We start from the raw sequence: 27254 nt of genomic DNA on the forward strand, positions 1-27254 counted from the left end.
TGCACCCCAGGATCCCATAGGCTTTCTTGGCAGCCAGGGCACACTGCTGGCTCATGGTTAACCTGTTGTCCACCAGGACACCCAGGTCCCTCTCCGCAGAGCTGCTCTCCAGCAGGTCCACCCCAAGCCTGTACTGGTGCATGAGGTTGTTCCTCCCCAGGTGCAGGACCCTGCACTTGCCCTTGTTGAACCTCATCAGGTTCCTCTCTGCCCAGCTTTCCAGCCTATCCAGGCCACGCTGAATGGCAGCACAGCCTTCTGGTGTATCTACCACACCTCCCAGTTTGGTGTCGTCAGCAAACTTGCTGAGGGTACATTCTAACTCTTCATCCAGGTCGTTGATGAAGAAGTTAAACAAGACTGGGCCCAGTACTGACCCCTGGGGGACACCACTTGTCACCAGCCTCCAACTAGACTCAGCGCCGCTGATGACAACCCTCTGAGTTCTGCCATTCAGCCAGTTCTCTATCCACTTCACCGACCACTCATCCAGCCCACACTTCCTCAGCTTCCCTAGGAGGATATCATGGGAGACTGTGTCGAAAGCCTTGCTGAAGTCAAGGTAGACAACATCCACGGCTCTCCCTTCGTCTACCCAGCCAGTCATGTCATCGTAGAAAGCTATCAGATTGGTCAGGCATGATTTCCCTTTGGTGAATCCATGCTGACTACTCCTGATAACCTTCTTTTCTTCCACTTGCTTCATGATGGCCTCCAGGATAAGCTGCTCCATCACCTTTCCCGGGATGGAGGTGAGGCTGACCGGCCTGTAGTTCCCTGGGTCCTCCTTCTTGCCCTTTTTGAAGATTGGAGTGACATTGGCCTTTCTCCAGTCCTCGGGCACCTCTCCTGTCCTCCAGGACCTCTCAAAGATGATGGAAAGTGGCTCAGCAATGACATCCGCCAGCTCCCTCAGCACTCGTGGGTGCATTCCATCGGGGCCCATGGATTTGTGGACGTCCAGATTGCTTAAGCAATCCCTCACACAGTCCTCCTCAACCAAGGGAAAGTCGTCCTCTTTGTAGGCTTCTTCTTTTACCTCCGGGGCTTGGGATTCCTGAAGGCCAGTCTTAGCACTGAAGACTGAAGCAAAGAAGGCATTTAGTAGCTCTGCCTTCTCCGCATCCTCCGTCACCAGGACACCCGCCTCATTCAGCAGCGGCCCCACGTTGTCCCTAGCCTTCCTTTTGCTGCTGATGTAGTTGAAGAAGCCCTTCTTGTTGTTTTTGACATCCCTTGCCAGCTTCAATTCCAGGTGAGCCTTGGCCTTCCTCGTCGCATCCCTGCATGCTCTCACCACGTTTCTGTACTCTTCCCAAATGGCCTGCCCCTCTTTCCACATTCCATGGACCTTTCTCTTCTGCCTGATCTCCGCTAGAAGCTCCTTATTTAACCATGCAGGTCTCCTGCCTCCTTTGCTCGATTTACTTGTCAGGGGGATGCATTGCTCCTGTGCATGGAAGAAGTGTTGTTTAAAGAGCGACCAGCACTCATGGACCCCCCTGCCTTCGAGAGCCCTGGCCCACGGGATTCCTCCCAGTAGCTCCTTGAAGAGGGCAAAGTCAGCCCTCCTGAGGTCCAGGGTTTTGATCCTGCTTATCGCCCTGCTTCCTCTACGCAGGATCCTGAACTCGACCATTTCATGGTCACTGCAGCCGAGTCTACCTCCAACCTTCACATCCTCCACCAGTCCCTCCTTGTTTGTTAACACGAGGTCCAGCAGCGCACCTTTCCTTGTTGGTTCCTCCACCACTTGCATCAGAAAGTTATCATCGATGCTCTGTAGGAACCTCCTGGATTGCGCCTGCCTAGCTGTATGGTCTTCCCAGCTGATGTCAGGGTGGTTGAAGTCCCCCATGAGAACCAGGGCCTGTGACTGTGAGGCTGCTTGCAGCTGTCTGTAGAAGGCCTCATCAACCTCCTCCTCCTGGTCAGGTGGCCTGTAGTATACACCCACCGTAATGTCACTCGTGTGAGCCTGTCCCTTAATTCTAACCCACAAGCTTTCAACTCGTTCCTCATTTGCCCCCAGGCCAAGCTCAATGCATTCCAGTTGCTCCCTCACATATAGAGCAACTCCCCCTCCTCTCCTTGTTGGTCTGTCTTTCCTAAAGAGTCTGTAGCCATCTATGACAGCATGCCAGTCATGCGAGTTGTCCCACCACGTTTCTGTGATGGTGACCAAGTCGTAGCCGTCCTGCTGTATAATGGCTTCCAGCTCCTCCTGTTTATTGCCCATACTACGTGCATTGGTGTAGACACACTTGAGCTGGGCTGTCAATCTCACCCCTGGCCTTGGCATTCCAAGCCTAGGCTCATCCCTAGTGAGCTGGGCAATATCCCCTTCCCCCTTCGAACCTAGTTTAAAGCCCTCTCAATGAGCCCCGCCAGCTCGTGGCCAAGAATTCTTTTTCCCCTTTGTAATAGCTGAGTTCCACTTGTTGCCAGCAGTCCCGGTGTTGTGTACACCTCCCCATGATCAAAGAAGCCAAAATTTGACCGATGGCACCAGTCCCTGAGCCACCTGTTAACCAGGTGAGTTTTCCTGCCCCTTTCAGTGCTGTCCCCTGCCACTGATGGGATGGAGGAAAACACCACCTGCGCCCCTGATCCCTCAACCAGTCGCCCCAGTGCCCTGAAGTCCCTTTTGATGGCCTTGGGACTTCTTTCTGCTATCTCGTCCCCGCCAACCTGCATTACCAAGAGGGGGTAGTAATCAGAAGGCCGCACCAGACCAGGGAGTTTCTTCGCAATATCCCTAACCCGGGCCCCAGGGAGGCAGCAGACTTCCCTGTGGGATGGGTCCAGTCGGCAGATCGGGCCCTCTGTTCCCCTCAGAAGGGAATCACCTATGACAATGACCCTCCTTATTTTCTTAGTTGAGGCAGTCGTAATTCTTGGGGCTGTCTGACTCGTTCTAGGCAACCCCTTGGATGGAGCCTCACCTTCACCCACATCCTCTGTGGGCAGTCCCTCACATTCCAGAGCCCCATATCTGTTGCTTAAGGGCAACTGGGCAGGTGAGGGAGGCCGGGGGGAGATTCGCCTGCCCCCCCGAGCAGGGACCCGCTTCCATTCCCCCCCATCTCTCAGGCCCCCTCTTTCTGCTCGGTGGCAAGAGGGTTGGGGGTTCTCTGCTTTCTGTGGAGCCGCCTCCTGCTGCCTCTGCGTCAGGGAGGGCAGGGTGCGGCTCCACCAGTCGATCTCCCTCTCACACTGCCGGATGCTCCTCAGCCTCTCCACTTCCTCCTTCAGCTCTGCCACCAGGCTGAGCAGGTCATTCACCTGCTCGCACCGAACACAGCCGTTGTCTCTGCTGTCCTCCGGTACGAGCGCCAGGCTCAGGCACTCCCTGCAGCCAGAGACCTGGACACCCGCGTTCTTGCGTGGGGCCTCCGTCTGGGTCCCCACACTCCTTCGAGCAACAGCTTTCCCACGGGTGGTAACCATGACTAGAATATCTCCTGGAAGAGCGATGCCCACTACTTGAGTTGCCAGAAGGGGCGGCTGCACCCTGCCTGTCGCCTTCCCCGCCCGCCCTGCCCTCTCGAACTGCTGCGCCGCTCCCGGGCTGCTGCGCCGCCTCTGTTTGCCGGCTCTGTTCGCTCGCGCTCCCTGGGAGCTGCTCTTACCCGTGAGGGGGTTCGGCCGCTGTCACACTCGGGTCCGCCCCCGCTGAGTCAGAGCCGCCGCTCGTTGGCACTTCCCGCTTTCCCGCTGAGGGGGGGGGGGCTGGGGTCTCCTCTCTCTCTCTCGGCGCTTTTTGCCGCCTCGCCGCTGCGGTTTTGCCACCGGAGAAAGGGTCCCTCGGCGCGAGCCTCTGCTCCAGAACCCTTCACCTTCAGTAGCTTCGCCGAAATGCGAAATCCCCACATTTTAATCTATTACAGCAGACCAAAATTCCCTTCCTTTTAGCAGATATTCATTTGGAACTTGGTTCCTCTTTGTCAACTTACCTTTTTACTTTCCATAATGCTGAAAATTTAAAGACAGACAGTATTGTTCAGTTAAAAGGAATACTAGGAGGAAAGGTATTTGGTTGTTTTGGATTTCTGGGGGTCTGTCATATACAACTTAGCTTGCTGAATTACTACATTTTGGCTGATGTATACCAGACCACGAGTCTGCTTTAAGCTTGTGCAAAAGAGGCGAAAATTCTATAGCTTAAAGTTCAGGGAAGAATGTTTGAAAGAGTACATTTTACCACACAGTCACGTTAGGCCATCAACATGCATGAATTTGGTTGGCCATGGCCAACTGACTCAGTAATTCTGTGTACTGATCCAAATAATGAAGAGATTTCTCAAGTATATGAACTAAACCCCATTATCATAGTATCATAGAATCATAGAAAGTTTTGGGTCAGAAGGAACTCCTAGAGGTCATCTAGTCCAACCCCCCTGCAGCAAGCAGGGACACCGCTAACTAGATCAGGTTGCTCAGAGCCCTGTCCAACCTGGTCTTGAATGTTTCCAGGGATGAGGCCTCCACTACCTCTCTGGGCAACCCGTTCCAGTGTTTCACAACCCTCATTGTAAAGAATTTCTTCCTTATATCCAGCCTAAACCTACCCTGTTTTAGTTTAAAACCATTACCACTCGTCCTGTCCTTTCTGTCTTTCATGATGAGACATATTTTTAGTAAGGGAGAAATGCTAAAATAGTACTGAATCGATTAAGTAAATTTTCCTTTTAAATTCTATACCACTTTGCCAAAACGGATCCACTTTTGTGTCTCTGCTTCTCATCTAAAAGTATTTATTACGAAAAGTGGTTCTGATATAGAATATGGATAAAACTAGTCACTAAAAACGCCAAACTCAATTGTTATAGATTGTATCACAGTGACTTTGAATATCAAAAACCTTATTATTGTCTGTCAACTCTAAATTGACAACTAACAAACAGAAACATTTGAAGAATGAAACCATGTCATAAAAACCGTAATTACATTTGACCAATTCTGTGACTTTTTTGTGGTGTGTGGGTGGAGAAATAAAAACAGCCTTACTTCCTTGTGTGGGTAACATGCTTCACCTGCTGGGTGCCGTGCAATGGGAGCTGACATGCTGCAGAAATACAGCATCGGAGTTACTGATCTGCTCTAGAAGGAAGAAACAGGAAAAGAAAGCCAATGAAGATTTGAATATTTTTACTGCTGTCTAATGTTAAAAAAGTCTTCAATAAAAGAAAGCCATTCTAGGGTTTGCATAAATGGCAATTTTAGAAAACACAAAGTGCCATGAGAAAGAGCAACCCTTATTATTTGCTGAATAAAATGCCACCTTGATCAGTCATGTACTAAACCCCCTAATGCAAAAAGCATATAACATACACAAGAAGTACATTTATTGCCTAGCCAGTGGGTATTGGGAATTAATGACATGTGTTTAACACAGCTAAATACCCTTCCACTGCCTGATAGCTCCATTGAAACCATTGTCATCTCTGAGGAGAATGAGATACAACTGTCGGACTGATGATTGGGGTTTGATGTCGCAGCAGCTCTAGCAAAAACTCCTTGGAGCTGGGCTTGAATACTGGTTTGAAGCTCTTCCCCTCTTCTTTGTGGGACAGAAGAAGAGACAAGACTTGAAATTTGTTAAATTCAGAAAGATTTTGATGACAGAGTGATTATTCCTTTCAGTTTTATTCCAATTGTTTTAGTGTTCCACCCTGATTTTTTTCATGTTTTAAGTTTGAAGAAGTCCGAAAACAGAGAACATGACTTTATACCTACTCTATCCTAGTAGGTTTAAGATGAAAGGAAACATTTTCTGGCACTGAGACTGACCGGCATGATGTAGCCTTTGACTATCCTAGTGAACTCACTGTCCCAGCAAACTAGCTTTGTATCAAAGGTAATTGGTGCGGAATAAAACAGGGTATTAATCAGGAGGAAGTCCAACTCCTGTATTTCTGCAAACACGCAGTCTGCAGACAATTATCCCCCGTCAGCTGTTACTTACCAGGAACAGTGCCCTTGCTGCTCTGAGCTCCAACACAAAGAGGGTTAACAATAAACTTCAGACTTGCTCACTGGTTAAGTAGCTATATGGCTGAGTTCCTGCTGCCTTAATTAGAACTGGGATTTGTTGTTCCGGGTTTTAGTTTAAGTAAAAAATAACCAGTACTGGCAGTACTAATACAAAATTACCAAGGATTGATTAAAAAATACAAAAGTAAAAATTTTAAAGAGATTTCCAACAGCACTCAGGTACACTGTTTTTTTGTAGACAACTTTTTGAGGAAAATTCAAAGCCAAGAAATTATTGAAAATGATGGAATAAAGAAGCTGGGAAAACAAATACTAATTAACAGAAGCTGCCGATTCTCTGGCAAACTTCTGCTATGCAAACATTGTAAGAAAAACCAGACACAGCGAGTATTACACTGCCAGTCACTCTGAACACAGCCTCAGGCTCTGATCTGGTACACACCCAGAAGTCTCATTCACACTCATCACCAATATTTTCAGTGAAATTATTCAGGATTGATATTGCTGTAATTTGGGTCTGTTTTTTTTTTTTTTTTTTTTTTTATATATACCTTGTTTGGTAAAGCATATGTGGTGTTTTACTTCATCTAGCTGACTGCATGTTCCCTCTCAGCCAGTGTTGACTCACTGCATGCCCCTCCCAATCCGTTTTAAAGACAACTGCTCTCAATGCAGTATGAGATGATCGAACATCCCCTGTCAGTTATTGTGTTGTGAATTTGTTGTCTGGTTGGGGTACTGAAAGGATAACGAAGAAATTAAAATCTTACTGTCCCATGGTCAGTCAATAGCAGATATCTGAGGAATAATAGAGCAAAAGATAATTCCTATATTTTCCTGTAATCCATCACAGTAGAGCTGGCCTTTTTCATGCAATCCTATAGGATTTCTTTCCTTTCCTTTAGCATTCAGCCTGTTTTGACAAAGCTACAGGCAAAGCTTTGCCACATGGTACTAGAAATGAGCACCTTTTGGACTGAATTCAAGCAGTCATTGCCCGATGAGCTCCCCTTTATTTTTCTGGATATTAGCAGCAGACTTGACTTCTCTTTAGCTTTGTTCAGCTGTGGATTTCATCTGTGGTTAGGGAGTTTCAGTTCACTGGAGATATACATGTCTTGTTATGTCTGGGCTAGCGTTGTGCTTTTCCCCAGCCTGAACAGATGCTGTTTGCTGTTGGAGTAACAGTGCAACCAAGAAGCCTGGTATTTTGTAACCTAACGCAGTTATCGTTCCAAGCCTCCCAGGGCTATTTGGAAGGCAGGTGGTGTAAGCTGTAAGTGGCACAAGCCAAGGCACTCTATTATATTCATTTAAGATGGAGCTTGGTGAAGCCTTCTGTTCGGCTGAATGCTCTCTGACATTTGATATTCATATATAAGCAATGCTTGCCAGACTTATCTTCCCAAGGAAGAATGTGGCAACTCTTTGTGTTTTTGATTTTACTGCACTAACCCGATGCCAGATATTCCTATGGTAATTATCTAACTGTCCAGCATCTTTCTGGTTAGAAAAAAACAAAGAAAAAGACAAATAGGAAGTGGGACAAGTGAATCTGGAAGGAAATATTGGCATCTCACACAGTTTATAACTTGTGGCAGGATTTCAGTGTGACACTGGCATGGAAATCCAATGACCTTATGAAGATCGTTGTAGGATTTCTCTCCTGCTCTTTGATGCTCTCCCATCCACAGTATGCTTCATGGCAATGTGGTACTTAGCACTTTTGACGGGTCTGCCTTCAGGTGGACCTCAAGAGTTGTGTTGGCCTCTTTAGCTGCTTCCTAAATTCATAGCTCATGATTAGTCTTCTAGTAATATCTCAGCAGGCACTTCTAATATAGTCTTCAATTTTTGGAGTTGGTGTCCCTTTCCTTATTTGTCATTTTGGTATTTGTTATTTGGTGTCCTTTTCCTTATTTGTCTTAGTCAATTTGTCTCAATATTCCATATGCTACTTTTATTCTTTCTACTTAGATACAGAGATACATATCTTTCTACATAGATAATTAGATACAAAGATCTTCTTTTCATGTTTTGCCTTGCTGGCATTTCATTTGTAAGCTTGTCATTGACGCCTTAGTTTGTGAGCACCCTGTAGTGGTTTTTTGTTCTTGGAAGATAATCTTGTCCTCCAAGTCTTAGACTAAGATTCTTAGTCCATGTCCTCTTTGCATCTTCTTCTCCAGATTCATCAGTGATGTATCTACACAGTTAGTTAAATGTGAGTCTAAAATGATTCTGAAGTTGAGATTTAGCTGGCATCCTTGTTGCTTACACCCATGTTTAAGTGCATTCATAATTAGAAGCTCTGGGGCACTTCTGGAGTGGCTCAAGCAGAGCATGCTCAGCACAGGAGACCCAGGTTCTGGGAATTGCTCTCACTGGGGCCAAGCATCAGCCTGCAGTGTGTATAACACACTGCATAAATCTCATGACAAACACTCGAGCCTACTCTTCCCTTACTTAACAAGCACAACTCTCAAGTCTCGCTCATTTCATATACATGTGAACATATATATGTTCACAACACATGTGAGAAACCCCAGGCAACACTTATCACTGTACTTGAGCTTTTTCCTCACCCTTGTTGGTGATATTCCCACTTGCATCCAAAAAGGGATGGAGGTTCTCCTTGGCCCTCTTTTAGTTGTTAATGTATTTGTAAAAACATTTTTTTGTTGTCCCTTACAACAGTGGTCAGCCTGAGTTCTAGCTGGGCTTTTGCCTTCCTAAGTAAGACCAGATTTTGGAATGGGATGGAGCGGATTTCTAAATAAGAAAGATTTTTTTAGGGGGTTTGGTTTGGTTTGTTTTTTTTCCGGTTAGCAGATAAATAAACTAAAATCTACTGACTGGAGACAGAACGCGGCCAGACTCGAGGTAAGGCATTTTTTTCTAGTGATGGCAATGACAGAACACTAGAAATCAAATTGTTAAAGGATATAGAAAATTTTCTCTGACGTTGTGTTTGCAATTCAAGATTAGATGTGATCCTGCAATGGTAGGAGTAATGTGGTTTCTCACAACAGCTATAAAAATAATGCTTTGATATAGGAATTCTCAGCTGACCAGGTTTGTTTTCTGTTGTTTGAGACTAGATTATTCTACAATTTCCTCGTGACCTGAAATTTCATATATATCCCATCAGTGAGATTGTGTTTGTTTTGAAAGAGAAAGATCAAACTATACTAAAATGGTATGTAAGTATTATTTACGGATGTAAAGTTAATCCTTTAAAACAACAGAGAGAAAGAGAAATATTATCATTGAAGAGTTTGTGTATAGGCACACCTGGTTTGCAGAAAAATGCACGGAAAACATAACTGTAGGTATTTCAATGAAAAAAAATCCAGTTTTCAGTCATATCACAGAATTTTTTTAATACTGTTCAAAAAGTACCTGACTCTACATAAACACCAACTATAACATGATGTAGACAATCGATAAACAAGCAAATGTATTTTTCAATGCTAAAATAAATTACATTTGTACAGGTAGAAAGCAAAACCAAAGCTGATAAAAATGTTAAATTTTATGAAAAATCATTTTCAGTTCACATCAAAATAATAACTTTACATTCTCTATTTTTAATAATATAAGCAGCAACAACATAAAAAAGAACAAATGCTCACAGAATGTTTGAAACCAGTTGTTCTTAAGTTATTAGCAAATTAAAAAAATAATTACAAGCACTTGTAGCCCACACAAATCTTTTAGAATTGGCACCGTCTCTCTAAAACATCTATATTCTATATAGATTTCTAATTACAAATACCACCAGCAGCTGCCATATAATCCTATTAGTACATGTAATATACATAGTATATTTGTTCCCATTTGGCAGATTGGAGTGACTTAATGATTATTGGTTTTTTTGTACTGTCATTACTCAGATTAGACAAAACCAACCATATACACCAATTCTTCACCTAGATAAATTTTTTACTTACCTTTATGCTTCACTGGTCTGTGTCTTTTTTCCTTTTCACAGTATGAAATTGCAAGTGGCAATTGCAGAGATATGAACAGAGAGTATAATAATAAAACATAGCAAAAAATGTCAATTTAGGTAATTCAACTGAAGTCTTTAATATGTGCAGTGCACACTGAAGTGGGCAGCAGATGGATGATTTTCTTCTTCATGGAGAGTACTGACTTTCTTTTATGAGATTCATGATACTGCCAGAAAACTGCGACCTGTTTCTTATTTTTGGACATGTTCCCTCACATCCCTTAACACATTTAGTCAAAGTACTGTTTTCCCATTGGGTTACCTGCTGGGGTAGCGATGATGAAGAAGAATGGTGGGAAGGTACTATTCACCAAGCCTAACAAGTTGCTTCAGGAATGAACCTAATAAAATACATCTGCTGTTTGATTCAAAAGAAAGTGGGAAGAACATCCTATTGTTATCATTCTCTGCTGAAACAAATAGCCAAGATCTAGACTTGGTTGGCCACTATCAAACTTTGATTTTCTTTACACAGATGTTAATCCAGAGTGATTCCATTGACCTCAATAGATTAAGGGCCAATGCCAGTAAAGGACTTCAGCACTTAAAGTTATACAGTTTAATACCTATTTTTTAATATTATTTGGCTCTTGTGTGAAGGCCCAGAACCCTTTTGTTAAATGTCTAAGTTTAATGCAACGTTTGTGAGAAGAATTAGGTGCTCAGCAAAGCAATGCAACAAAGAAAGAGATGTGTGAGATTTTGCTACTCAAGCCAGAATGGAAATGCAATGCACAGAAATAACTAATTTTCAACTGGAATCCATTTCTGGACATGGCTACAATTTTTGTTTCAAACATGGGTGGCCTTTATAAAAGATGGCTGGAGGAAAATGAAATGAGTCACTTTTTTCTGCAGTCTCAGAGAATTGGGAACCCCAATTTCTTCACCTACCTAAGAAGACTCAGACTCTCCCTCTCCACACAGGGGTCTGTGAACTCCAGGTGGAAGACAAGATGGTTGCAGACACAGACATAAGGAAGGGCATGTCCTCCTCTCCTGTCACTAAAGCATGTTTCAGGGAAGTATTTAAGGTTTTTGAGCCATTATATAGCACAGAAAAAAATGTGGTCTCCGTTTCTTTATTTGTAGTTAAAATACTCTCCTTGTTCCTGCTCCTAAGATTTGTAAAGTATTTTATATTAAATGGTCACTTACCAGCCCTAATTATATGTCTTATCAGGATGAATAGTAGCTGTTCCTTTTCTACTCTGGGACTCTTGTATTTATTTCTGTGACATTACCTTAGAGAGGTGAACAGAGGGTGCCCCAACAGAGAGCCATTAGAGCACTTTCCAGTCAGGAGGAAGATTTCAATCACCTCTGGCAATGGCTGGGTCTGAATTTAGGTCTCTCGCCTTCTGCCTGACTGCTATAACCTCAAGGCTATTGTAAAAACACCAGCATAACCAGACCCACAGCTTTAAAACAAAGGATTTCTTCTCCAGTTTGTAGAGACTATGATCCTGTTGGCTTCTGTGCTGTGTGCTCTGTGTACTCACTCATGGGATACACAGGGATTTAACCTAGGAACTGCTGTTTTCTGGATCCCTGATGGTTTTAGCGTGGGTTAGGTGCAAAGATCCTTAGACGTGTCAAGATCAGGGTACTTCTGAGTGTACGCAGACATACCAATACTAGATGCCTGAGTAAGATGGCAATTGAATAGTGGTTTTAAAATAGAGTTTTAAATATAGGTATTCAAATCTGCTGAAATCTTAACTTTATGCACCGAAGTCCTTTTTTGGGTCAGCCCTGACACTAGTCTCCAATACAATAAAAAAGTCATGGTCACATTTTTAGTCCTGAGCATACAGTGCTCTGATTTCCCTAAGGACCTGACATTTTTTGTATGCTTGTCTGTTGCTGTCACATTTTTTTCCTTTCACTTCATAAATGATGTATTAAGCAGAATAGCAAAGCTGCACACTTTTGTCTACAGAATTTACACCCACAGCTATGCTGTCTTTCAGTCTGGTCTTGTTCACTTTAAAGAAAATATCCGCAGGTGAACTCAGCTATCATCCAGAGCCTGAATCACAGATTGTCCTTCACTTTTACTCTCTTTGGAGATCTTATTCTCCAGTTTTGATCAAAAAGTCTTTCTTTTGCAAACACAGCAACTGAATAAACATCCAAGCAAACTACCTTTTTTTTTTCTTTTAAAACTTTTAATTAGCATTTAAGTTTTAATTCTATTTTGTAGCTGGAAATCAATGGAAGAAGCCAACACCCTGTGATCAACCAGGCTCCCATGAAACATCAGCAAGTGTTTTGTGGACCATGGTCTAAAAATCTCTGGTCTAAGTAAGGTATCTGCATGAGTCTAGGCACCAAATGTTCAGATAGAAGTACAAGGAAGCACATCTCCAAAGTCATGCAATTATTCTTCAGAGCCAATTAAAAAATACAGTTCTTCAGTATTGCTAACACTTCTTCCCAACTGGCCCGCCAGAGTGATTCACTTTATTTCAAAAGCACTGATTCCAGAGGTGGTTACACCTTTCAGGGTTGGCCTCAAACACAAAAGAAACAGGTGATTTTCCGAGGCCCCTGTGGTCAAGAATGACAATAGTTTCAACTTCTTTAATTCCGTTTCTGGCAGCAGCACTGAATTGGAAGGCAATTTCAAGCCATTCAGCTGGTATTTGCACATTCTTTAGTTAAATTGGAAAGTGTTCATAATTGTAACCTTTGCTTTTATGGCTGAATAACCCTGGCTTTGTATCTTAATGTCCTAAATGAAGTCTAGAATACAAACCGCATAATATAATCATAATTGTCATTCATAATTTTCCTTTTTCTTGTGTCAAACCCACAGGCTCCTATCAAAGGACTCTCCAGTCTTGCAACTCTCCCACTGGGTTCCTTTGAATTACTACTACAGTTGTTACATAGTTATGATCTTCATCCCCAAAAAACCTGTCCTCCCTTTGATGAAATCCAGGCATGTCATACAAGGAGACATTGGTGCATTCCAGCCTGCACAAGTAAAATGATTTCTGTCTTCTTTAAATGCCACTAAGGCTGATCTACCTTTCATTAAATATAGACCAACAACAGCGAGGTGCAGTCGCAGCAGAGTCCATCCTTGGCTCCTTGTGCAATTAAAATTTCTGCTGTTGCTAATGGATATACAAAAGATGCATGAGTCCTCCCAAAGTGAGAGTGAGCAAAAGAGTCAAAAATTTGGGTGGTGTAACAGTAGGGTTTTAGCTTTTTCAAACATTTATTCTGTTGTTAGACTGAGGGATTTGTGTGTGTGTGTGTGTGTGCACACGTATATGAATATATATATCATCTTGGCAGTATATATGAAAATTGTCAAGAAGTTTTGAGCAATAGCTATGGCTAGGATTGTGCCAAATTGTGATTTGAGAGCAGAAGAGGTATATTTATGCTGAGTCATGTTTGACAGTTTCTATTTCTCACTCTTTTTTACTAATTTTTTTTTTAATAAAAAAATTTTATGTCTGTATAATCCTTATTTCCACCATTGATTAATCTTGTTGTTGATTATTTCATAGTGTGGTGGAGCCCAGAGATTTTAGCAGGAATATGTTAATATGAAATGTCCACCACCATAAGAAAAAACTACAGAAATGGGAACAAAAAAGGCTAGGTAAAGATCAAGATGGAGAATGCTCTAGTAAGGATATTGGTCAACAACTTAAAGCATAAGAGAACAGACAGTAGTAGAATTCCTTTGAAATTCACGTGAACTATCTGAGTACTCTCTGTATATATTAAAACAATATTGCACTGATGGGAAACGTATAGTATCACATAAGTCTTCAATGAACAGCATTTAAGTCCTCTAAACTCCCTAAATGAGAATGTTTGTGTCAGGGATTGATTGGATATGCCTTCTGTTAAACGTGGGTTGAGACCTGTGGAAGAAGATTCTTTCTCCTAAAGACGTGGGCAGCTAGGGAATGATGAGACATGCTAATACTGTGAACCAGGAGGGCAAAACCGAGCTCTGCTCTGGAAACCGTACAGCAGCACAGAACTGAGCCTGTACTAATCAGTTGTGTGAGGAGGCAAGAACTATGTATAAGCAACAAGGATCTGCAGTCATGGCTTGGTGTATCTGCTTGCTTTCTGGAGCAGAGCTGTTCTGTGACCTGCTGGTTCATGCTATAGGCATAGCTAATAAGCCACTGTACCTTGCAAAATAAGCATGCCCACAGACTGCTGTGGGATAGCACTGCCTTGTGCGGGATGTACAAAGTCACGAGAATATCTCTGTGAGGTGTTAGGCTGGATTCAGCCATCTATCACTTTTTTTTTTTAATGTTGTTGAGCAGCAAATTGGAGTGCAGCACATAATGGTGAAATTAGCTTCCCAAAGGAACAGAAAATGCTCTTTGCTAAAGTATGTGAGTGTGCTTTCATCTTTTTTGGCTTTTTGTTTGATCAAATATTTATTATTTTGAACATGGGGAAGAAAAAAGGGTTATGAATTCTGATTCCAAAATATTTGTTATCTTTGAAGAAATAAGATCTAAGTGTTTTGAAAATGAAACACAGCAGCCTTATTTCAAGGCTCCCTTCCACGAGGCTGTCTTCTTCGTAAGGCTACATCAACTCAAGTCTGAATTGAAGTATGTCACTCATCACTTCATACTTTCCTTAAATAAATTTAAACAAACCTAAAGAAGTTTGGCACCTGAGGACAGCTGTGTCATGAAGGAGAGAGCCAATACAGTGTGCGTTCAGGGCCTGACTTACAAGTTCTATATAACTATACCTATCAAAATTATTTAGCTTCTATTCAAACTTTAAAACTCTTCCCTGCCTGTATTAAAAAAGTGCTGTGACAGTATGAAGTGCACTAAACTGTACTACCTTGATATAGGAAAAAACATGAGGAATGCCCTTGCTTCCTCTGTGAGTTGCTAAGAAACAAAGAAAGACTCTGTAGGTTCATATCTCATTAGGTCTTCTCTGTTTTAACCTTTACTTTGTATTGCTTTGAAAGTATTTTTTTCTTTTTTTTGTCACAGTTCATAGCTGCAAGGCATCAGCAGCTATATAAAGTTAAAATTGTTGCTTATTAAAGAGTAGCTAAATCACCTCTAAGCAGGTTTTAATACAAGGTTTATTTTCCCTATATGTTTTGATCACATCATCATTATCATATGATCATATTATGATTATGATAACCTTTCCACTGACAGTTGTCATTCATCATAATCCAGACTGATCTCCTAGAATTCTGTCATTCAAAGTATGGAGAAAATCCTTAGGGTGTTTACCTGTTCCTTACAAGCAAAGACGATGGGAGCCCAACTAATTATTTTAACTAGTAAAGTTAGCATAAGAACGTCCATAAAAATGTGTTAATTTCAGTAGGGAGTGCAGCTATAATATAGCTTGGTAGTGCTGCTAGAAAGAGAATATTCACCTCAACAACTTGCCCTGACAAGGGAATTACAAAACAGTACTCCAGAAAATATTTTTTGCTACTTCATTATTAGTTGGCAACATGGTGAAATAGTCAGGAAATCTTCCTTGGGTTTTGTTGCTGTGAAGGTGAATCCAATGTTAACAAATTGAATTTTTGATACTGATAGAAGAGAATTTCATAAACAAATGTGTAGGTTAAGAAGTCAATTGTAAAGCCCTCCATTTTGCAGTCACTCACTGCAAAGCCTCAGCTTAGTGTTATCCACGTGTAACGTATCACGGACACAATATGCTTCAGCAAAGAGTTTGGTAGTTATTGAGCATACATTACTGCTTTTTGAGATCTTCATAGAAAAAAAAAAGAAACAAAGCTTGACAGGTTGGTCCCAGATTTCAGTCTGTTAGAAAATGTACATTCAATGTTTGGTCTTCTATTCTTGATAAAAGATCAAGGTTCACTTCTGGGTAAGGAATCAGAGTAAACAAACAAACCATTGTACAGTTGTTTACAATCTAGTTTCCACCCCACCCCGTATATTGTACACACGGTTCATTGTAATACTAAAGCAAAGCACTTGGTATGTAACTGATTTAACAGACTCCTTATAAGCCCTCAAAAATAGATTCAGTGTTTCTGAAAAGCCCATGTTTTTTTAAGGCCACGATAATCTGCCAAGAGTCATTTTGTGTTTAAAACAGCATAATTAATCTGATGTTTCCACTTCTCAGGTAATTCTTCTTCTTCCTCTTCGTTCCTCAAGATGACCCAATGCCTCTCACTCTGTCTGCGTAAACACTTGAGATCCTGAAGGCTTGGCTGTCCCCTCACTACTTGCATGTAGTTGTTGAGATCCAATGTTTTCTTGAACTACATTCACAGCGAAGAAGAACTTTGAGTATAATCTCTGATGAGGAGCGTGTCATATTTTGGGGAGGACGGGATACAGAGAGCTGATTCGGAAACCGGAGAGCTGGGAGATGCACTTCCAGAATCGATGGAGTCTCTAAAAGGAGAAGGAGGAGTTAAAGCTACCAGCTCCTCAAGGTCTTGCTTGGTTGGCGGGGTCTCTGAAGTGCCTTCTTTGACGCTGCCATTTGAAGGTTTCCTAGCTGACTGCGAAGCGCCATTGACTTCAATGGCAGGAAGCGGTTGGATCTCTGCAAACGTGGTCATTGTCGTGGGGAGCTGGATTTCTCGTGGAATTAGGTATGAAGAGCAGAGAGGAGTGGCCACCATTGTCCCTGGTGTGGCTGTTGAAAGCATCATAGAGTTCAGCTCACTGATATTGGCTGTAAAGCGAGTGACCACGCTACTGATCTGTTCCATGAGTGAGCCTTGAGAGGAGCTGCTTCGCTGAGGAGGCTCTGACTGGAAGGTCGGGGCATCATCTTCTGTTCGGCTAACAGAGGCAGTTCTGTGGCTCAAGGTGCTGATGGGCGAGGGAGTCTGCGGTCGGTACTGAGCTGGATATTGCTCTTCTGCTTCCGAGACATCATAAAGCGTTTTGGCACTGGCCTCAGGAAATGTAGCACTGCTACTATGTCGGCTACTATCTGTGCTTTTAGAAAAAGGCTTGATCACTGCAGTTTGATTGGGGTTCTCTTTTTTGTTGATGTGGATTGACAACCGCTGCCAAAGGTGTGCTCCTCTGCTGCTTTTCTCATTCTGGGCCCAGGAAACTGATTTCCCATTAGAGCTGTAAACAGAAAGGAGAGAAGATGGTAACTTGCATTAAAGTTAGAAAACTAATCACTGTACTAATGTCATGAGTATGTGGTGTCCCAGAGCTTATATTCATTATAAAGCTGACTGTTATTTCATCTGCATCTGTATCATCTATATCTACATCTATTTCTATCGTGTTATATCTATCTATATCCATATCCATATCTATATCATCTATATCTGTATCTGTGTTATCTGTCTGTATTAGTAGGCATGGTGGTGATGGGTTGACGGTTGGACTTGATGATCTTAGAGGTCTTTTCCAGCCGTAATAATTCTATGATTCTATGATTCTATCATATCTATGATTTATACCTACATGTTCTAGGAAAACAAGCAGGGTGTGCCAGCTCATTTCACAGGGCATTTGTGCATCCAGTCGTGACCCATTCTGTGCTAGTTCATGTCCACCACTGACCCCTGTCTTGTTGCTCTCGGGACACAGGCAGTGTCCATCTTGGGGAAGGGAGCAGTTTGATGGTTCACCTTCTGTTGGATTAGTGTCAGGATGGGAGCTGTGGGACTGAGGGATGCATGAAGGAGTGAGGAAGAGGTAAATGACTGAAGGGAACAAATGAGAGACCTGCACTCGCTGTGTTGCTGGGGGCAGGTATGTAGGCATTCAGTGGTAAGGAGCTTGGTGTGGGGTGGTGGCCGTGGATTCCTGGTATGGGGCAGGGGGTGTAGACTGGGAGAAGAAGAAACATAGTCCGTTATGGCTGGGAAAAAATTTGTTTATATTCCAGCACTTGGAAGTACTGGAGCAATACTCAGAAAGGGGCTATTCTGTTTGTGGGTGGAGAGATGCTTCTGATGGGTGACCTCTTCTTCATCAAAGTACATGGTAAAGTAGCCACTGCAAGCTTAAAGAACTTAATTTTTTTCATTCCAGGTCAGCTCAGAGAATAAGACTACATTCCGTAGCAAAGAAATAATGGGCAATCTATACAAGCAGCTCCTGATGGTGATCTGAGTTTGGAGACAGCAATGAACATTTTGCTCCACTCTCCTGCAAAATGAGTCATCTTAGGGTAATTTCTCTTCAGATCCAGTCTGCCCTTTATTGAAGTTACTTATTTTTCTCCTCTTGCTACCCAAGGAAAGTCAGCTGTGGCATTTCTAAACACATAGTATGAAACTACTCCTTCCCTTTTACACCTTCCTTAGGCTGACGAGTTGGTGTTTATACATACATTAACCTATAGTTCTCAGGATTAAGAAAGGCCATTAGAAATATTTCTTAGCTGAAACAGACAATGACTCTGAAATGATGTCAATAGGAAAAACATAGTCTCCACATACAAATAAGTGTGATTTATATATAAAATATGACAGAACTTTAAAAAACTCGCATTAGTTTCCAAAACATTTGCTACAGCCATTTAGGATTTTTGGAAATAGTATCACGTTGGAGACCCTGGCAGAGTATCACAAATTTATTGTTTGTTTGTTTGCTTTTTAAGGCCGAAATAGATTAACTCACACATGTTAGCCTACAGAGTAACAGTTTGCAAGACACACAGTTTACTAAACACAGATGACTTTATACCAGCCTTCATATGGAGGTTTGCCACACGCTATCAGTTTAATAGCTCTTACAGTCATCTGCAAAAAGAAAATTGTGTGTTGAGTGTAAACAAAACCCTCTTGTGGGTTCACGTCCACTATTATGTTACATGGAATTATGATGCATCATGTAACACAACATACACCAACAGCTTTCCCCTTCAAAAGCAGCATGACAGAATCCAGCAGACGAACACATCATAAACCACTGGGTATTTTAAGAGAGGCTAGGCTGGGAGAAGATCTGTATGAGTATATAAGCGCTCACCCCTTTGCTGCAGTGATCACCAGGGTGTTATCTGGATCTTGGAAGTTAACTGTTTTGCACCTACCCCCAAAATGCCGGGCAGAACAGCTGGTGGCTTGTAACTTGCTGCTCAGGCAATCCCTTTCTTTTGCTGTACATAATCAGAGCAAGAAGGAAAACCAAAATCTAACCTGTAGCACTGATCACTTTGACTCTTTTGTCTCTGTGGATGCAGTTATGAGCTGAACAGTAGCTGGCACTAACATCTTTCAGGGGAAATCCCTCACCTCTGATGACTGAGTGCTCCTGTCCCTAGTACATGTACTCTGTGGGTGTTGAGAGCTGTTTGATGATCGGGCTGAGTCCGGAACTCAGTGGGAGCTCATTGCCATCAGCGTGAGAAGGATTTGGATCCTTTGGCAGACAAGATCTTGCCTCTAGTTCTGCTATGATAACCATGAGATCTCCTCCCAGCTCCCATTGAGTTCGAGCTGTCCCAGGAGACTGGGTGACCTGGCACATGTAACTTTGATCTGGCAGAAAGCAAAGACCTAGTTCCAGTCCTGGATGTCCTCCCTGGTGGGTTCTCTTAACTCCTACAGAGTTCAGAGCTCAGAGGGATCTGTGACAGTCCTGCCTGTCACAAGAGTAAAATAAATGCCGTTAACATGAAGGATTAGCCAATGCAAATAGAACACTTGCCCGAATAAAAAGGTATATTTGAGCACCCCTCCTGACTTCATGCGTTGGCTTAGTACAGATGTTCAAGCCCTATGAATTTAAGTGTGTACATCAGCACTAAATGCATGTAGACATTTTCAGTTGACTGAAGATCAGATTGTAAGAAGTCGTGAAGCGAACATGTCACTGTCTCCCAGGTCACAGTTATTAAGGAGGGATATGAGGCTGAGGAGCCTGGGGAAAGGAAAAGAATGAGATCTGGGGATGTGTGCAGCCCTTGGCAAGGGCAGCTGACAGCTAAATCTTCAGTGGAGCAGCTGTCACCAGCCCCACTGAATCCCAGTTTGGTTTTGGGTCAGTCTTGGCTGATGCAATGTTTTCTGCTTTTGCACTGTGCCTGAGAGTAATCAAGCTGTATGTGTGGCTCTTCTGAAGATCCTAGGGCTCTAAAGGAGACTCAGTGGATGTTTGATGTAAATTTTGTGCAAAAGCCTCAAACGCTTGACCATTATTCATTGCAAATTCCTTGACATAAAAAACTGAATAGAAAGCAGGCAGCAATTTATCAGTAAAGAATGAATCCTGTGGTTAAAATCCTAGTAGTTTCCCCAGCAATAATTGGAACTGTTATCTCAGAAATGTATCATCCACTTTATCGTGCTGCACCTACTTACTACAGAGTCAACACTGGACTGAGGTGTACAATCATTTATCACCTCTGTGAAAGGAGCACCACTTGTTACCATATATTTGTATGAAGCTAAATTAAGTGTAAGTTCCAGTGCTTTGCAATTCTGCTCTAACTGCATATTGCTACTCTGTCACGTTAACTGGAAACCACTGCACTGCACACAGTTTAAAAACAGAGAAATTCAGATAAATCAGAGACATAGACTATGATGTCTACTAATGGAATTGCTTACATTTATTATGCCCAGCTCTGCCATGACCCTTTGATGATAGGAAACTTTAAGTCAAGGAAATTTTAGAGTTTGCTTGCAAACAGATTTTGGCTCCCTCCATGAGAACAGCAGAATTACACTTTTGAGCTCCCGAAGGAATTCCACTGCTAAATATGGCTGAATACACATTTTTCTACCCCACGCTGCTTTTCTACTGGCACATTGTACTGAGTAGAGCAAAGCAGAGTATGGGTCATATCTGGAGAAGAGCAAACTCCAATAAGTCAGTGACATAATTTCCAACCCAAAACTTTAGGAAGAGACTTTTTTTTTGGTTTCCTTTGGTAAAACAAAACCTTTTGCACAGCATAATGTTTCTTTTCTGTCACTATAGGTTAATTATGTTCAGATTTATATATGAGAGGGATTTCCTCAGAACCAGTCATACTAATTGTTTCTCCAGGCTCTTTACTAAAAGCTGCTTTGATTTTGATAGCTAGGCTTTTTCCCAGCCTGCTAGACCTACCATGTTATAATTTGTACAAGAAATGAAAGTGTTATAAATGAGAGAGCTTTTGAAATCTCTGGTATTTGAAGTATTTCCTCTACAGTTGTCCCCTTGCTGACAGAATAGCAATTAGCATTGTTTCTGGTTTTCTTCCCTTACTTAATCTTTCTTACAGTCACTGCAGTTTTGTCTTCAGGGCTTTGTTCTGTATTCATAAGGGTTATTAACTGCTTTTTATCCACTTAGGTGTTGATAAAAATGTTCCCCTCTGCTTACACATTTGTTTTACCATCTAGAATAGATCACTTCATCCTTTGTTTTGGTTGAGGTAGCAGTAAATTTGTTCCAGCCTTTCGTGTTCTGTGGTATGATTATCTATGAGATGATGCATAGCGCTGCCCCCAGGATTTCTCTAGCCAGAGGCTATTTAAGCAAATGTGTTTTGTGAGTCCTTCAAAATGCAGAAAAAATGAAAAAAGGGAAGAGAAGTTTACAATCACAGCAGCTGAAAACTCTCATATTTTAGAAAGGGTGACATTCTCATTAATTACCTGAAGATGCTAAAATTTATTCTGATGATGAGTGCCTAGGGATTAGTATTGGGACAGTTACTGAAAGCGTATGCAATTGGAAAATAAGTCACTTATACTCTTGTTAATATCTTTAAATGAAATGGCATAATCATTTTGAAATGATGGCATTTATTATTCTCTAAGAAATCTTAGAATGCGTAGCTACAGCATGTTATTCACCAGTGGAAACTGGAATGCAAGGGGAATCAATAGAGATTAATACAAAAATTTAAGTGAATTTTTGTTCTGTATCACATATCAATATCAGTATCTGATTCCAGATTTGAAATGATACAACTGAAAACAAATACTGGATAGTAACTTGATGGAGACCACTGTGATCTGTTTGCAGCCTGTCCTCACATGAATATAATTATTTCAAATTCTTTTAAGTTGTAAGTCCATGCATGAAGGTTCATATTTCAGAACACGGGTCTAAATTTTATTGAGCTAAAATTGACAGCAAAGTTATGCTTAGATGTTTCAGTGGCTGAAGTAGAGTGCTGCGTTAAAACTTTAAAAAATACCGTGATTTTTAAGAAGCTGACGTAGTTAAGTTATTGCTCCAACACTGTGCAGACCAAGCCTGTTTCTTAAGGACAGTCTTCTCCTGTCTTTAAGGGAGAAGTCCTTCTATCTTATCCACAGATGCAGCTGGCAATGGTAAGCAGGATACATTTCTGTACTTCACTTAGTCCATACATCTTTCTGCCAAGGAGAACTCTAATTATCAAAAATAAACAGTAAGAAGCTGTTCTCCTTTTAGAGCCCTCTGCTGAAACCTTATTAAAGACTCCATGATAGAACTACTCTGCCTGCAAAGGATTTGTGTGCTGTCTGTTGATTTAATTAAAAACTGGCTTTTCCTAAGGAGTGATCTGTGTGTGTGTGCCTGTGATGCGTGCAAGCACGGGTGCATGTGTGTTTTGTTTCTCTAGTCCTGTCACTTGAGCCTATCTCAGATCAATATACATTATGCATGTTATGACTCAAAGATGTAGTCACCTTTAGGAGAATGCAAGTGACTTGGAACATGCTAAAAACACTGAAATGAAGTAAATGGTTGAAGCGGCGAACTGCAGTATACCTGTAGGAAAAAGTCACAGTTTCTCCTGGGACTGTAGGACAGCCTGGATGACTGGCTAAAATTGGATGCAGAACCTGAAGGTGTGTAAACTAGGTCAGTTCTAGCACTGTAACGGTTTATGTTGTTGCTATTCCTCTAATTATGAATAGCTTTTAATGAAACCTCTACATGCCTATATAGTTGTTTCCCTGGGTGAAAGCCAATTCTGCCACACACAAATGCCTGCTAGTGATACATCACTGAAGTCATTTAGCTTAAACTATTCCCATGTTGCTTGTTCTATGGAGATAAATAACAATGAAACACAAAAGAGGAATGATACAGGGCAAAAATTCATTTTGTCCTGTCCCAAATTCTAGAAGTAAACAATATATTTTGCAATTATTTTGCAAACAGAGTTGTTCTCTGTTAACAACAGCAAGGGCATTTATTTGTATTACTCCACGAACTGTAATCTGTTGATACCTCCTTTCCTCATGAAAATCACAGCTGACATTTGTATGAATGACTTGAGTGTATAAGGATGAAAGAAACTACAAAGTGAGAGAGAGATGATGGACAGAAACTTTGCCAATGACCTCCCAGCACAGCCACCAGCCGTACTAAAGCTGGCAGCTGTTTCAGCAGAGTGCCTGGTTAGAACGGGAAACGAAATGTCTGGTATATGCATGAAACATTTCTAGGACGCCTATTAGCATGACCCAAAATGCAAAAAATGATTTTGATACCAGATGTACCTTCTTTCCTCTATAACTGTGACCTCACTGCAATTGTTAATTAAGGCAGCTAGTGCTGGTTTTACTCATCTGAAAAATGTCACTTCAAGCATCTCTGAGCACATCTCTGCTACACTGGAGCACTCTATTTGCAGGATGGAGAGAGGACAATGCCACCTCTTGAACTGTGAGTTCTGCTTCCTGATGCACAAAGCTTTAAAATGCTTCCAACATTGCTTAGTCAATATGTTTCTCCATTTTTTTCATTGATTTGCTAAAGGTATGAGAGAGAAACTGGGAAAAATAGGAATGACCAGCTTACCAGACCTTCAAATTAGGAGCACAAGCAGTGCCCAAGGAAGAAAAAAAAAAGAAAAAAGAAAAGAAAGATTTAACTCTCCCAGTTGCATCTCCAGAGTCGAGAATTGATTTTAATTCTATCCTCTGCAAAGAGCGTACAACTGGAGGATTTGCAGGTGTTTGACATGCCTGATAAATAATTACAAGAGGTATTTATGCACATGGGACTTATCAGCAGGAAAATTACTCTTCTGCATTATTAAGCAGTTACTTATTCATCACATTTAATCAAATCAGGAAAGCAAATATGATGCAAGAGTTGCAAAAAAAATGTTGTGATATCTGCTTTGTGAAAGCTTCATAAAACATCCCATTGCATAACTGATTTTATCAGATATATTTGAATGATGCTCACAGGTGAGGTAGTAATTTCTCTTAATCAGAAATAGCCTTTCAAAGCATCACATAGTGTACACATTACTGCTGTTTTTATGCCACTTTTCATCTCGAAAAATCCCAAGCCATTTGTAAGACTAAAATACAGAGATAGTTAGGACCTGGTGTGAAAAATATCCATACTAGGGTTGGAACACAAAAATAACATTACACGAGGGATTTGAGAACATGAACTGAACAATGCTGCCCAGTATGAAATTGCACACCACTTTTTAGACTGAAAGAATGTAAGAGGGATTTGGTTGGTATCACGGGCCCTCTCCGTCCTGTGAGATGATGAGATTTTTTCATTACTCACAAGTGGTCAGACCCCTACATCTGTCTTTTTCCATTTGCACTTCATCCCAGTGACTTCTAGCACTGGTCTGATACTTACTGAGACAGAAGAACATCACCTACTTTCCTACCTGCAACATCTACCTTCTTTCTGGGAGGTTCCCAGGCTATTCAGTGGCAAGGCTACTTAGCTCATGGGATATGACAAGGACCGCTGGCCAGGACACTGTGGCTGGAGACAACAAAACACAGCCATCAAATGTAATTGCACTCTCTGTTAAGCAGCAGGTGTTCTTAACTGTTTGAGTAGGTCTTGCAGCTGGCAGTCTTGCTGTGGAACTATTAGACTGACACAGTTTCCAGTCTTTTTGACTGTTAGGGCATCCTCTTTAACAGGAACCTTTTTCTCCTCTCTACTTGACTCAGATCGATTACAGTCTGGAATGCAAACAGATTCTTCACTGTGAAGATACAAAATATAAAAAAGAAGTTTTTCAACTGTATATATATGGCCAGGCACAACAGAGCTGAATACTGTACAACAAAATACAGCCGTTTGACATTTACATGTACTTTTCTTCAGAATTATCTTATGTAGTGACTCCAGATAGCTTTTAAGTGAAGAATAAATATCACTGGAGGCAATGCAATGTACGAAAAAAAAAAAAAATCCAGACAACATACAGACAAGAAACAGAATCCCAGCTGACAAAAAATACCAGGAGTGTATATGTTTAGTGCAACACTCAGCGATGAATGTTCCTAATGTTACTTACACAGCCAGAGCCCCCCAGGTGTGTGCTATGTGGCCTTGTAGTTGATAGCCTTATGTATATCACTGAACATTGTTGTACCTAAGGGGAACATACCACTGTGCAAGTGTTTCATTGAGCACCCTCCTGCAATGATAAAATTCACCTGTGATGTAACACTCGGGAAGAGTAAAGGTATAATTTGGTCATTTATAAATAGCTTACAGGGGTTGTTGAGGAGTGAGTAGGTCTTTTAAGAAATGGTAAACAAAATGCTTCTAACATGTAGTAGAATGTAACACAATGATACAATGCTTACTAAGAGTATTGTTTCATAAAAGATTTATAACCATCTGTGACACATGTGGCTTATTCTTTTATTAATGTAGATGTCTGGAGAAATGGATTTTCTGTCCTATGGGAGAGTTCAACATTTGGAAATCTGACTGGACTCAAAATGAGATGAATAGCTGAAATCTCCAAGTATTTCACAGAATTAAATAGCTTGAAATATTTTAATACAAAAGCATCAAAATGGCCATATTGAAAGAGTTCATCCCAGTAACACTGAAAAAATATAGTATTTGATATTCATTAAAATTGTAACATTGATTTATAATGTCATCCAATATATAATAGCAAAAAAAATTTTGAAAATAAATACATAAATTAAATTAAATGGAGAAAGTTATGAAAAAGGTGTTCTGAAGTCTATTTAAAATGTTTGAAACCTTTCCTTAAAACCTCAGCACTTTCCCACAAGATATTTTGATTGAGAAGCAGCAACATTTTCATACTGAAAATGTTTTTGTCAATCATATTTTCTCTGCTAGTTTTAAAAGCTCTTTTGATTAGACCTATTGTAATGCCTAATAAGTAGCGGGACCACCATTCTAGAGGAGTTGTGGAGCTGCTTACTCCAGGTGTGAATGCTGTCTCTCTGCATCTGCTCTACTGGCTCAGTGAGTCAGGTATAAGGTTTCTTCTCCCCAAAGCACCAGATTACGACAACATCACACAGGACACGTGGTTCGGATCACTTGAATGAACACGGTGCAGGGTTTTTTTGGCAGTCAGATGGAACATAGAAATCAGCAGTGGCCACGAGTTTTCTTTTTTCTTTTTCTTTTCTAAACACACTGTATGGGATGCACAGGAATTACAGACAGAGGATCTGGCCTGGCATTGTCCCAGGGCTGCTCCTCTTGTTCACAGACATATCACACTGCCCTAAGGCCACTTGCTGTTTGCTTACCTGGTCATTGTAGCTCTCCCACCATTCCCCATACTCCCTTTTGGGGTGAAACACTCTATTTCCGACTTGTGCGGGGCCAGTCTCCTGCCTTTGTACCTAATAAATCACGACAACAGGAGCAAACAGAAAGAAGTGATTGTGTGCTCAGCTTTCTGTGGAAGCTGCTGTGCAAAGGGCCATGCACATGAATGCTACTGTGGCAGTGGTGGGATATAGTGCAAAGCAGCCGAGGGAGCGGTGGCATAACTGCATAAATCCCCAGACCTGTGCTAAAGCAAATGGGGCTATGCAGGAGAGGTGCTCACCATTTTCTTTTATATATATATAGGAGGAGCTAAAAAATTCTGCAGAATAAATAACATGCTAACCATTCACATTTAATATTTTTTGGAGTTAGATCAAAATGTTTGGCTAAATAGTTTTAGGAAAACAACACTTAAATTTAGGATCAGTGAGAAATCAGCTGGTGGCCACATTCTCAGTCCTAACATAATCTTTTTCTCTGATCCTACATCTCTGTAATGCTTGAGTTGTTCCTCTGCTTGTCAAAACAAGCACCAGTGTAGTGGATTGCTTGGATAATATTTGGGCGGGCTCACGGTTCATGTCATGAATGGGGCTTCCTCTCTCCATTAGCAATAAAAGGAGGCTAGATGACTTGCAGAGATGCAGACATAAAGTCATGTGAAATCAACTCCAACCCTAGACCCCCGTGCAGTACTATGAATGTTTTAAATACCATACCTTGCACTTGGATGAAAAATTCACTTGGATAAACAGTTTAAT

At 41.5% G+C, this 27254-nt stretch overlaps 1 protein-coding gene across 7 annotated transcripts in view; it reads right to left on the reverse strand.

The window, feature by feature from the left end:
• Nucleotides 1–9404: 9404 nt before the first annotated feature.
• Nucleotides 9405–27254, reverse strand: part of GRM5 (glutamate metabotropic receptor 5) — a 307489-nt gene continuing 289639 nt past the window's right edge. For 5 of the 7 annotated variants that reach the window (XM_075417220.1, XM_075417224.1, XM_075417219.1 and 2 more), the window contains 3 exons: nt 26469–26564; nt 24761–24922; nt 9405–17121 (listed from right to left, as the gene is read on the reverse strand). In XM_075417220.1, the coding sequence (XP_075273335.1) occupies nt 16299–17121; nt 24761–24922; nt 26469–26564 (1081 nt within the window). In that variant the 3' untranslated portion in view covers nt 9405–16298. The remainder of the gene's footprint in view (nt 17122–24760; nt 24923–26468; nt 26565–27254) is intronic. The other 2 variants (XM_075417227.1, XM_075417234.1) reach the window with 2 other exon arrangements.

This window comes from Opisthocomus hoazin, chromosome 1, assembly GCF_030867145.1.
Source record: "Opisthocomus hoazin isolate bOpiHoa1 chromosome 1, bOpiHoa1.hap1, whole genome shotgun sequence".
Classification (NCBI taxonomy): domain Eukaryota; kingdom Metazoa; phylum Chordata; class Aves; order Opisthocomiformes; family Opisthocomidae; genus Opisthocomus; species Opisthocomus hoazin.